The sequence below is a fragment of the Protopterus annectens genome, chromosome 14.part0 (assembly GCF_019279795.1).
Source record: "Protopterus annectens isolate FY-2018-M chromosome 14.part0, PAN1.0, whole genome shotgun sequence".
Classification (NCBI taxonomy): domain Eukaryota; kingdom Metazoa; phylum Chordata; order Ceratodontiformes; family Protopteridae; genus Protopterus; species Protopterus annectens.
The window spans coordinates 515,902,430-515,915,971 of NC_056748.1; the positions used below are offsets into that span (position 1 = coordinate 515,902,430).

The window sequence follows — 13,542 nt, forward strand, 5'->3', positions numbered from 1 at the left end:
TGTTTACATATGTTTACTGGGTCTGTGTGGTTACGTGGTCTGTGTTAGTTGTGACTGTTCCGGTAACATATCTCTGATCCGGTTGACGGACGTGTGCAGAACGCACTTTCACATTTAAACATGTAACAGTCTTTGTGGCATGGACGCATTACGTACACGTTCACATTTATATGTTCTATAGTCGTAATTCAAACAGGACTGCATTCACGTTTGCCGGTTACTGTGACCACTACACGTTAGCTGTTCAGTCTCATTTATATGCATACCCATGGTACTTAGCTACATTTACATATCCCCCCACCCCCACCCCCCGCACTCACGTACGTCACAGGCATCCATTCTCCTGCTGGGAAAGGTGCGATACTGCATGTTAAACATTCCTTATTCCCTCCTGCTCATGGCCCAGGATGCATATGTCGTGACCGCAGGGATATTCAGATCACAGGGGCTTATATCCCCTACGCATACAGGCCTTCGATTGTCAGGGTGTTCCTGTGGTGCTTTGGGTTTGGTCTTGTCCGCCTAGTGTACAGAACTGCCCTAACCGTGTACGAATGTCAGATGAGTCACATGGGCACAGTTTGTCCGTGTCTATGATACCATACCCCCCCCCCATTATTCCTAACCGTGTTGCGCTGATTGGCCGGCGTACCCGTTGTAGATCTTGTTATAGTAATTGCACACGGTCTGGTCGAACGGACCTATTTCCATTACTAACCCTCGGTATTTATAACCTGTCTCGCTATATTACATGGGTTTAACATTGCGTGACGGCTTTCACTGAGCCACAGGCATGTCCGTTGCTTAGTTTGAGCCAGTCCCGCTCTGCTACACACATTTAACATGGCGGAACAGGTTGAACAGCTCAGCAACGGGGACATCGGGCTCTCCGTCGCTGTTTAGTATTGAATCGCTATGTTGACTTTGTTTCACAGAGCGAGACAGTGTCGACATTGGTAATGGACATCTCGGGCAGTACGTCCGCACCGCCGCGGGTGCCGTATGTCTGCGTTTGGGTGGCAGACAAGCATTATGCTGTGCCATTATGTCTGGGAATATATGGTTTCTTTCCATAGATGATATGGCATACTAGCAATGACCCGCGTCTGGGTGTGGGTACTGCTGTATTTACCCACGGCAAGAGTGGCCTTAGGTCAAGTGGTGCCCTAGGCAAAAGGACTCCATGGTGCCACCGCCACATCACCTGCTACCCCCATCCTGGTCTACCTACACCAAATAAAGGCTGGAAAGGTGCCCCTAGTAGAGCAGCGCCCTAGGCGGCTGCCTAGTTGGCCTATGCCTAAGGCCGGCTATGTGTGTGGTCCCTCGGCCGGCCTCGGGAACGCACCATGTCTGCCGTGGGTATATCTAGCATTACCCACATCCGGGCGTGGTTTATTGCTATGATGTTCCATGTGTACGGACACGTGTGTTTGGACAACCTACAATAGCTTCTGCTATTGGCATACAATGCTGTGGGTGGTGCCGGTTAACATACATATGCCTTTCTCAAAACCAACTTCACACTTCTAAACACTAGTGTGGTCTCCTTTAAGGCCCCTGAGCCAGTGGTAAACATTACTCAAACCGCTGAATCACTTACATATGCCTTCTACCAGCACCTACAGGACTGCATGGATCAGGCAATCCCATACAAAACTGAGACTCTTTGTACCAAAGCCAAGCATCCGGTCTGGTGGACCCCAGCCATGAACAAGCTCTACAACAACAGGAGGTAGCTACTACAAGATAGAGCGGAATACTTGTAAGGTAAGACACCCTTGCTCATTATATGTGAAGAACTACAAGCTCTCATGAAATCATCCAGGGCAAATTCGACAGAGAAATCACCAAGGACTCGACTCAGACTGGGTTCAGGATGATGTGAAAATTACTGAACCTACGCACATTGCCAACATACTGGCTGACAGGTTCGGTGCAAACTCCCCCCCCCCACATGGAGAGATATCTATACCAGAGGATTGTAGATCCCGGAACATCTGTAACGCACAGTTGGGAAATGCTCTCTCCGAGGCAGTAAACACAGCATCCATGGGACCAGATGGTGTCCCAGCTGTGTACTCCACGAACTCAATGAGGAATTAAACCCACAGTTAGGACAGCTGTTTAATCTTACCTCACCTCAGGATACGTACCCAAGTGGTGCGCAAGGCGACTGTAGTCCCACTTCACACGGGCAGTGCCTCCACTGACCCTGGTAATTACCATCCCATTAGCTTGACAAGCCTTATCTGCAAAGCCATGGTGAAGGATCATAATGGAACTCATAGATAAAGACATAGGGGACTTGCATACTTTGTATCCAACCCAGTTTGGCTTGGTCAAAGGCAGATCATGCCTTTTAAACGTGGTTGGCTTTTTAGGATCAGTCACCAAGGCCATTGATGAGGGTAAAGCAGTCCATACAGCCTACCTCGACCTGGCAAAGGCCTTCGACACAATACCCCCCTCAGGTATCATTGATAAACTCATCAGCTTGAATGTAAATACATACATCGCCAGATGGGTTGCAAACTGGCTAAGTGACAGAACCCACACGGTCATAGTTGCTGGCGCCATGTCATACTCACAGCCGGTCACAGGTGGTGTCCCACGGGGCTCAGTCCTGGGTCCACTCTTTTTTGGCATCTACATTTCCAAAGTACAAGCAAACACAGGGGGGTTATGGCTGACAATGTTTGCAGATGACTGCAAACTGGGTGCCATAGTCGGACACAAATCTGACACAGATATCCTTCAGAAGGGCCTCACAGATATGGATAACTGGTGCCAGAGACATGGCCTACAGCTAAATGCCGGGAAATGCATAGTCATACCCTTCGGGAAGAACAAGGTTACCACTAGCTACCATATAGGTGGCAATCCACTGAGCACAGAGGGAGTTACCTGGGACCTGGGGACCCGGGTTGTCGGTAACCGTTCGTTCGACACACACGTTGCTAATGTAGTTGGGTAGACCTTCTACATTGCCCACCTGATCATGAAGGGATTCACATCTAGATCAGGGGAGGTCATCGTCCCCTTGTACTCATCACTCATTAGACCTATGATTGAGTACAATGCCCCGTTCGGAATGTATCTGACCCAACACCTGCAGCAGCTAGAAAGGCCCCAACAGTTCATCGACAAACGGATGCAGGGTCTCTGGAATATGTGTTATGCTGACCGACTGAAAGGACTCCAGCTCTATTCAGTCACATACCACTTGCTCAGAGGTGACCTGTGCCTGGCATACAAGGCCATGTCGAACCCAGATTTGATGACTATGCTTCACCTAAAGAATCTAGATCCCGCAGAACCACAAGGGCAGGTGACGTAAACCTTGACACTGTCATTAATAGAACGTGCTAGAGGGACAGATTCATCACCCAGACACTCACTATGCTGTGGAACAACATCCTAGTACATGTGAGGCAGAGCACCTCGCTGGCCTTGTTCAAGGGGAATCGTGACCAATGGATGGAAGATTGCAGCTATACCCCAGGGATTACTTCAGTGTCACTGCTTGACAGAGGTACAGCAATATGATAGGCATAGTTTTCTTCAAACTGAAGGGGTGGCAAAGGCAACATAGCTATGGGCTAGGCTTATAGATGCCCTTGGGCGGATAGCCTACTATGAACCTATGAAACTATGAACCTATGTTCATAGTTTGTCCCATTCACACTTGTCTATCCCCTGTCCTCATTCGTATGTGGATATTTCTGTGGCACATGATTGAACTATGTATTACCAGCAGGTATGCTGTGTACAGTGCACATATGTCACGGTTGATTACAGTGTATCTGTGTACCAACCTCTGTGATACTGAGGACTACCAGTCATCCTTCACAGCATTACATGCATATGTCCATACTATTATTTGTTGGCCTGTGGGGGGTTGTCAGGGCAACGGTTACACGTGTCCCTGTTTGTGCACGCATCATGGTGGTCTTTGACCGGCCTCCGTTGCTATCGTGGGATGGACGGTGGTGTTGATGTGTGTTTGGGTTGTGTTTCCACTGCCAATACATCAGTGGGGGGTGGGGTTGGCACATGTTCCTCTTTGCAGGGAGCCCCATCCTGGACATTTGTGTCATGCGTTGACACTTTTCACATGCCATATGTCCTGTGATATTCCCACTGTCGTGTATGCCTTCCTGCATTACTACTGCATGTTACTGGCAGTTTGTATCTGGTACGCATGGTTATTATGTTGGATAGCTTAGCCTAGTCCCATGATATGACATACCCATTCATCCAGGCATATACATGTTATTCAATCCTTTGCATTGGCCGTGGGTGTTTGGCCATCCAGCACCACTATTCTCTACGTGTGATGTCCCACCTTCACCTTCTGTGCATGTGGCACCCTGTTGGGGTGTCCTGCTTGGTGGGCAGATGTTCCGCCCTATGTGTTGTGTTTGACATGTCTGCATAGCTAATCATCAGTACGGTGGCTGAACATACTGCTTTGTCCAGATGTGTACAGTTATGGACACCGTGGCGTGTGAATGCCTATGGGGTTTCGACAGGTCCATACCACATGCGGGATGTACACATTCTGCCGACACATTCACATGCAGCCATTTGGATATCAGTATCTGAGGTGGGATGTTGACATGTGGGGTACATATTTGCCCGCGTGGCACTGCCTAGGACAATACTTCATACTACATTTGAGGTATACCCACTGTGTGTAGGTGTGCAGCTGCGCAAGGCTGCTAGCTGGGTTGGGTGCACGGTCGTACATGGCTGCGGGTTACGTGCTATGACGGGGCTGTTGTGTATTACATTTGCATGCATGGGTTCTGCTTCTGTATATTACGCTTCGGCATACGCCGTCCTATGTGTATGCGACGGGCACGTTGCTGGGTGTACTACATGTTGCTATGCACATGTTTGTCTGTGTTTAGGGTATCTGGTTTCCTTCTGGTTGTTATATAGACACGGCTGCCCGGCTGTGTACTCTCACTACTGCTGGTGACCATGCCCATGGGGCTACTTGTGTGTAGGTGCGGCACGCTGACATGCTGCGGTACACCTTCACTGGGTATGCCCACTGACAGTGCATTGCGTGACGGACACGGTATTACTCGTATCCTTTGTTCCTTGGATGGGTACAATTTGGACTTCGTGGGTTAATGTTTGGTTCTCCGTTTTGTGTAAACGGGTACTATGTTGCATACTCTGCGTACGTTTCATTATCCACAGACACTGGCTGGTGCGGTTACTATTGCAGGCGGCCTGTGACAGTCAGCACTTTAGGTTGCTCCTCGCCTGCCGGCTTGGCCACGCCTACAGGCGCATCCTACTTGGGCTCGCTCACGTAACCTATGCACGTGTCTGTGGTTGCAGCGCGCACTCATTACTATGCATATGGTGCTATTACACCGACTATTCACTGCACCGCCGGCGCAGGCCTTACACCGGCCTTGCGCCGAGCTTCATGAATCCCGGGGTCAGTCTGTCAGAAGGAACAATCAAACAATGCCTCCCTTCCCGCTTATACATTTGGAATGACTTGTTTATGTTGTCAGTGTGAAGAAATCACTAGGTATAATTAATAAATAATATATGTTTGTCCTGTGGTCATTAGAATGCTAAAATTTTGTTGTATATTATAAAGAATTGTGGTTAACTCTAGAAAGATTCATGATACGGGGGTCTCTTACCTTTTTGGCCTTGGTCTCCCTTTAAACCTGGTGGGCCTTGGATCCCATTTTCTCCAGTTGGGCCTACTTTTCCTGGAGGGCCTTGAATACCCCTTAATCCTTGACCTGGTTCACCTTAGTATGAAAAATAACAGTTTTAGAACAAATTGAATGACGCTGATGCACTTCAGTTAGTTGCAGTGTGTTTGTTACATGGATTAGTGTGCTGACAACAAACTGACCTCTTTTAGCCAAGTGGCCACATTACAAAGCATGTAAAGAGTCTAATAACAGCTTAATGTCAAAATTACTGAGACAAAGCAAATAATTCAAGTATGTTTTGTGACCCTATAGTCTGAACAACTGCTTGTTAACATTAAAGAGCTTAAAAATGCATTAGCCCACACCATCAGCACAACAAACATGTTAAATGAAATACTTAGATTTACCAAATTCTATCAATTAATTATTGAAGAAGCAACATTTTCCCATATGCATGTTTACATGATCCCAGGAACAATATTTCCCCATATACACGTTTACATGATATCAGGAACTATATATGTCCTTCATACATGTTTATATGATCCTATGAAAAATAGTTTTCCATATACATGTTTACACAATACTAGGAACAATATATGTTACCTCCCATATGTGTTCACATGATCCCAGGAACAATATTTTCCCATACATTGTACATGTTTATGAGTCTGTATCACTTAATCGAAATACATATTCATCGAACACTAATCAGTGAGACTCATTTCAGCAAAGTCCGGACTTTTTACCAAGGTTAGGAACCACTCACCCACCAGCACTCTGGAACAAACACCGCGCTATATCAAACCCACACAAGTGGGGGCTTCAGCCCCATACCACCCCAACTATATATACCAACTCAGAAATCACACTACAGTGGGGAAAAGTTGCGGTGATGGCCGAGTGCTTCCTAACCCTGGAAAAAGTCCGGGGTTTGCTGAAATAAATTTCGCCGATTAGTGTTCAATACATATTTTGATTAAATGACATAGACTCATATTTACATTATCCCAGGGCAATATATTTCCCTAATATGTGTCTACGTGTTCCCAGGAACAATATTTTCCCATCTACATGTTTACATGATTTATAGTTGTTTCAGAAAAATAAGAAACCCAATAAAAATGATGCTTAAAAAAGAAACAAAATATAAGGGAGCTCTATACAAGCATAAGTAATGTGAAAATAATATCTTTAAAGCTTGAACAAAATGGCTAAGTGTGAAGGTACTGTGTAAAAAGGAAGCTGATGCAAGGAATGTGGCTGAGTGTATGAGGAATTCTTGTAAAGGCATGGGACTGGTAGAAGTAAGGAGAATGACATATGTATGCCTAATCTGAGTATCTATGAGTTCAAGAAGATATAAATACATTTAGAATACGAACTTCATAATAAGCCTGGCATTTTTAAGTAGAGGACAGACATCGCAACAAAGCAAAATAAGTTTATTTGTATAGATCAGTAAATTAACCTACATGTTAAATAAGTTAAATATCAGTAATTATTAGACAAATAATAATATTAACGTGGGAAAATGGTTCATGAAAGACATACTAAAAACAGCAGCTGACATTGCCAACGACTGTCAGTCACTGGTGTAGCAACTTAAGTACTAACAACTAAAGTTGAAAGGGGATAGATAATATTCTAAGGTATCTGAAGAAACTGAATTATAAGGCATGGTTTGAAAAAGTATGAATGTGTGACTGGTGATGTTTAAAGGTACTAGATAATAAAAGGTAACATATGGAGAAAATGTGGCTTGTCCTTAAATCACTTCTAAAGAAAATAAGGGCACACAAAAATAAAACAAGGAGTTACAAAAGTGAAACAGTTACATGAAACACATTAATCAGAGTATTCCATTTAGAATGTTTTAAAGAAACCAGTATTAAGTGGAAATGATACATTTAGCTCATTAGTATTCACAAATGTGCATGCTGATTGGTCACAGTCCAACCAGCGTGCCAGTTGTAAATCAAGCATATATCAGTAGAAAGAAGTCCAGTCGCTGAAGTACCATTGAGCAGCCAGACTTTAAGGTACAGAGGCATACGTCTCAACTATCTATATTTTTACCTCATATTTTTGGCCTGTTCCTCCTAAAATTTGTGGTTTTCCATTAAATCACTGAGGAATGAAGTCATTAAATAATGACATGGATTTCAGTTTCAGACTTCATATCCCTCAGACAATGCACAATAACACAAATCGTATTATTTTCAGAGCTTTCTAAGTTTATAAGAGCAACATTCACAATTGGTCCCCATTTTGGAGTCTTTGTTCCCCCTTTATTTATGGCTTTGTCCACATTTCTTGAGATAAGAGGTTGAGAGGTTTGTATGGAGGACAGAGCAAATACAAGGAAAATCAGGTACATTCTGCAAAACTAAACAAACGTACCTGATTTTTCTTGTAATTCTGGCCTGTTTCTCTCATACCTCTAAACTGTCCAGATTTTATAATTAAAAAAAAAAAAATCAACAGCGATCTTCCTTTCACCATTGCTTGTGTTCTACAGCAGTGATGTACTGTGCAAGCATTGGAACATACGTTCTATATATATGTGCAGTACATCAACAAACATGGAAGAAAGTAGAAACAAAGCAGATGTGCACCACTGTGCCATTATACAAAGACATTATTTAAGTAATTTCTTTCTTACATAATGTCATTGTATACTAGCAATAACTGACTTGTAGGTGTGGGTATATAAGTATTTACCCATGGTTGGCTTTGCTTAATCACTTGGGCACTCCCATCAACTTAACGAAATCCCAATCCCTCTGAGCTACACGCTCTAGGGACCTAAACCTTGTCAACGCAATAAACAGAACATGCTGGTGGGATAGATTCCTATCCCAGAGACTTCCCATACTCTGGAACAAACTACCTATCTATATCAAACAAAGCTCCTCATTAGCACTCTTCAAGAAAAATCTTGATGATTGGATGGGAAATAGGAAATTCACCCCGGGGATCACCTCTGTGGCTCTGCTCGACAGTGGCATAAGAAAATAATTTTCTTGGGGGGCAAAAGCCAGGGTACCTTTTTGGCTGGGCTTGTATCGGCCCCAGAGCCGATAGCCTAGTACCTACCTATGAACCTACAAACCTATGATCAAACCATGACAACTGTGGCAGGGTAGCCTGCAGGATTTTTTGCAGGGGGCTGCAAAACCAGAGCCCCCCACTCAGCCCCCCTCCAACACAGCCATTCCAGTGTCCCATTACTTGGCTATTTCTCCTCAGTTGCCATAAACACTGTTCAAAACTCAGTGTGCATACAGTTTTATGCTTTACTTCTACAATGACTACAGATATTTGGATTTAATTTACAACTTTTATTTCAAATTTTATAGCACAGACACTGATAGACATTTGCTAAACAAATAATCCACAAAACGAAGCAACTTTTCAGGCAAAACAATAAAGCCCTGAGCAGGGTAAGCATAGAAAATTGTGAAAACAACCCACGGATGGCTCAGCACACTTCAGTTCACTTTATTCCACAGAAACACAGCACATTAATGCTCCACCATATGTTTTTGTTTTAAAAAATCACTTCTTCAGACTACTAGTGCTTTTATACCATTCACTTAATTACATTGATTAGGTTAATTAATTAATTGAAAGGTTAATTTAGTTTAAAACCAAAAACTTTTCTTGTTGTATCTCTCTGTGTTGCCACAATTAAAACACATTTAATATTACATTTGATGAATAAATATGTATGAATAAAACTATGTTTTAAATAAAAATCCTTAAAACACAACTCATCATCAACTTTTGGCTGTTCCCATTAGGGGTCGCCACAGTGGATTATCTGTTTCCATTTCTTCCTGTCCTCTGCATCATGCTCTTTCACACCAACAGCCTGCATGCCCTCTCTCACCACATCCATAAACCTTATCTTAGGCCTTCCTCTTTTCCTCTTACCTGGCAGCTCCATCCTTAGCATCCTTTTCCCAATATACCCAGCATCCCTCCTCAGCACATGTCCAAACCAACGCAATTTCACCTCTCTTGCTTTGTCTCCAAACTGTCCAACCTGAGCTGACCCTCTAATATACTGATTTCTAATCCTGTCCATCCTAGTCACACCCAGTGCAAATCTTAACATCTTTAACTCTGCCACATCCAGCTCTGACTCCTGCCTTTTCGTCAATGCCACCATCTCCAACCCATATAACATAGCTGGTATCACTACCCTCTTGTAGACCTTCTCTTTCACTCTTACTGGTACTTGGCTGTCACAAATCACTCCTGACACTCCTCTACACCCATTCCACCCTGCCTATACTCTCTTTTTCACCTCTCTTCCACACTCACCATTACTCTGAACTGTTGATCCCAAGTACTTAAACTCATCGACCTTTACCAACTCAACTCCTTGCATCCTTACCATTGCTCTATCCTCCTTCACATTTACACACATATTTTCTGTTTTAGCCCTGCTGACATTCATTCCTCTCCTCTCTAAAGCATATCTCCACCTCTACAGGGTCTCCTCAACCTGGTCCCTACTCTCACTACATATCACAATGTCATCTGCAAACATCATAGTCCATGGGGACTCCTGTCTGATCTCATCTGTCAACCTGTCCATCACCATTGCAAATAAGAAAGGGCTCAGAGCTGATCCTTGATGTAATCCCACCTCCACTTTAAATGTATCTGTCACTCCCACCGCAGTCCTCACCAATGTCACACTACCCTTGTACATATCCTGTACCACTCTTACATACTTCTCTGACACTCCCGACTTCCTCATACAATACCACAACACCTCTCTAGCCACGCTGCCATATGCTTTCTCTAAGTCCACAAAGACACAATGTAACTCCTTTTGACCTTCTCTGTATTTCTCCAACAACACTCTCAGAGCAAATATTGCATCTGTAGTGCTCTTTCCTGGCATGAAACCATACTGCTTATCACTAATCATCACCTCCCTTCTTAACCTAGCTTCCGCTACTCTTTCCCATAACTTCAAACTGTGACTGATCAGTTTTATCCCTCTGTAGTTACTGCAGCTCTGCACATCACTCTTATTCTTAAAGATAGGTACCAAAACACTTTTTCTCCACTCCTCAGGCATCCTCTGACTTTCCAAAATTTCATTAAACAATCTGGTTAAAAATTCTACTGCCATTTCACCTAAGCAACTCCATGCTTCCACCGGTATGTCATCTGGGCCAACAGCCTTTCCATTCTTCATCCTCTTCATAGCTGTCTTTACTTCCTCCTTGCTAATCTGTTTCACTTCCTGATTCACTATCCCCCCATCATCCAACTTTCTCTCTCTCTCATTCTCTACATTCATCAGCCCTTCAAAGTACTCTTTCCATCTACTCAACACACTCTCCTCTCTTGTGAGTACGTTTCCCTCACTATCCTTTATCACCCTTACCTGCTGCACATCTTTCCCAGCTCTGTCCCTCTGTCTAGCCAATCGGTACAGGTCATTTTCTCCCTCTTTAGTGTCCAATCTCTCATACAACTCTCAAAGTCTTACAAGACCCTAATAAATACTCCACAGTTTCAAAAAAATGAAATAAATATTAGTTACAGAAGGATACATATGGCTTTAGAAAGTTTATTTTTAGATGGATTGTTAGATAGGAAGACATTTGAATATTTAAAAGTGGACAAACCTAAAATTTCTACTATTTTATTTTTAATATAATTTTTAATATAATATTATTACCTACAGAATAAATTATGAGAAGTTGGAATACTTGGATATAGAAATATACAAGGAAAATTCACGTTTTAATTCCAGGGTATATAGAAAGAGTACCTAACTCTTATTTGCACTTTGAAAGTGCTCACCCTTTGTACTCCAAGAAAAATATAGTTAAAGGACAATATATTAGGGTCTGCAGGATGACGTCCAGAGACGAAGACTTTGAAATGGAAAAAAGTTTACTAAGGAAAATGTTAAGGATGAGGAAATAACCAGATATGATAAACAAAATTGAGGCAGAAGTGACATAAAGGAGACCAAATGACTTTAAGCCAATATTAGGATTACCAGTATTTGATACGGTAGGCCCAGTAAAAAAGGCAAATGACAATTTTGGCAGTGCAGCCATCTTGGAGTATAATGCTTGTGCAAAAATGGTAAGACAAACTATAGATAAGGAATGGAATACATTTTTTAACATTTACTGACTTACAGAACCTAAAGAATGAAAAGCTAAGAGTAGTTTATAAGAATTCAAGTAACTTAAAACTTTTATTGGAAAACGGTACAAACCAAAAAGTTCAGAGACAGAGAAAAAGGAAGGGAACGTTCAAATGTGGACATTGTCAACAGTGTGCATACATTAGCAATGCAGAAAGTGTATATTTGGAAAGCAGTGGAATTACCCTGGAAGACAAGGATTTTAATAATTGTGACTCCTTTGGGCTTGTATATTTAGCGAAATGTCAAACCTGTGAAGCATTCTATATAGGGAAGACAGAGCGCAAGCTCAGGAGAAGGGTATACGAACATATGTATGACCTAGAAACAAACAAACAGACTAATGCATTGTACAAACACAAACAAAGCTATGAAAATGCATACTATACATTTTTTGTGAGAGAAAGGGTGGAAAAGAGTGGCAGAGGGGGTTTATGGGAGGAATGTTTGGAGTACAGAGAATTATGGTGGCAGATAATTTTGGAGGCCAGTAAGCCACCGGGTCTCAATGAACATATGTCCATAGCCCCATTATTAAAATTGACAGCGGCAAAACTGTGATATGCATTTGCACTTTATGTTGAATTCTATCATGTTTTTACCCATGTTTTCCAATAGTTACAGTAGGTCTTTAAGCTTTTTAGTATTTGTATTTTTATTAAAAAGTTGAGTTTGTAATATGTTAGAAACACAAGTGTTACACTCATTTATCAAAGGTATTGAATTTATTTTTTCCTTATATTTTCCTGTTTTTAACATTCTTTTAACTGAGTAATGCTATACAATTTGCCTTTGGCTTACAATGCAGTTTTTATAATATCTGTAATTTCACAATTTATCCACTAGATGGAGTATCAAGTTCATTTAAAGCAAATATTCAAGCAGACAGGTGATCCCGCTGTGGCGACCCCTAACTGGGAAAAGCCAAAAGAAAAGATTCAAGTTGGTAATTTTAACCACTGAGTCCTATTAAATGTGTTTCTAATAGTATTAATAGTATTTTAACTTTATAATTTATTCTTTGGAGTCAAGTGTTTTAAGGATTTTTATTTAAAACATATTTTTATTCATACATATTTATTCATCAAACATTGTAATATTAAATGTGTTTTAATTGTGACAACATACAACAAGAAAAGTTTTTCGTTTAAAACTAAATTAACCTTTTAATTAATTCATTAACCTAATCAATGTAATTAAGTGAATGGTATAAAAGCACTAGTAGTTTGAACAGCCCATCTGAGGAAGTGATTTTTAAAATGAAAACGTATGGTGGAGCATTAATGTGCTGTGTTTCTGTGGAATAAAGTGAACTGAAGTGTGCTGACCTGTCCGTGGGTTGTTTTCACAATTTTCTAAGCTTGTCCTGCTCAGGGCTTTATTGTTTTGCCTGAAAAATTGCTTTGTTTTGTGGATTACAAGTTTTATTTGGAAGCTGCTGTGAATTTTGTTTTTTATTTGCTAAACAAAACAATAGTCTTACAATGAAAACAAACTTAGCATTAAAACTCCTCTGCCTTTGAAACTCACATTCACTGAAACCCACATTCAAAGAAAATGCATATGGCCAGTCGCGGGTTGTTTACCTTTGGGCTGTTTTCAAATCATAGGCCCCTTGCACACATTTTCAGGACCATGCAATAGTATATAATAATT

The 13,542-nt window shown here is 42.0% G+C and overlaps 1 protein-coding gene across 3 annotated transcripts in view; it reads right to left on the minus strand.

Annotated features, from left to right (window-relative positions):
* The window catches only part of LOC122789074 (pulmonary surfactant-associated protein D-like), a 360,624-nt gene that overhangs the window by 218,913 nt on the left and 128,169 nt on the right, over window positions 1–13,542 (minus strand). For 2 of the 3 annotated variants that reach the window (XM_044056270.1, XM_044056267.1), the window contains exon 3: window positions 5,676–5,789. The exons of the other annotated variant lie outside the window; for it this stretch is intronic. In XM_044056270.1, coding sequence (XP_043912205.1) covers window positions 5,676–5,789 — 114 coding nt within the window. The remainder of the gene's footprint in view (window positions 1–5,675; window positions 5,790–13,542) is intronic. 3 annotated transcript variants of the gene reach the window in all.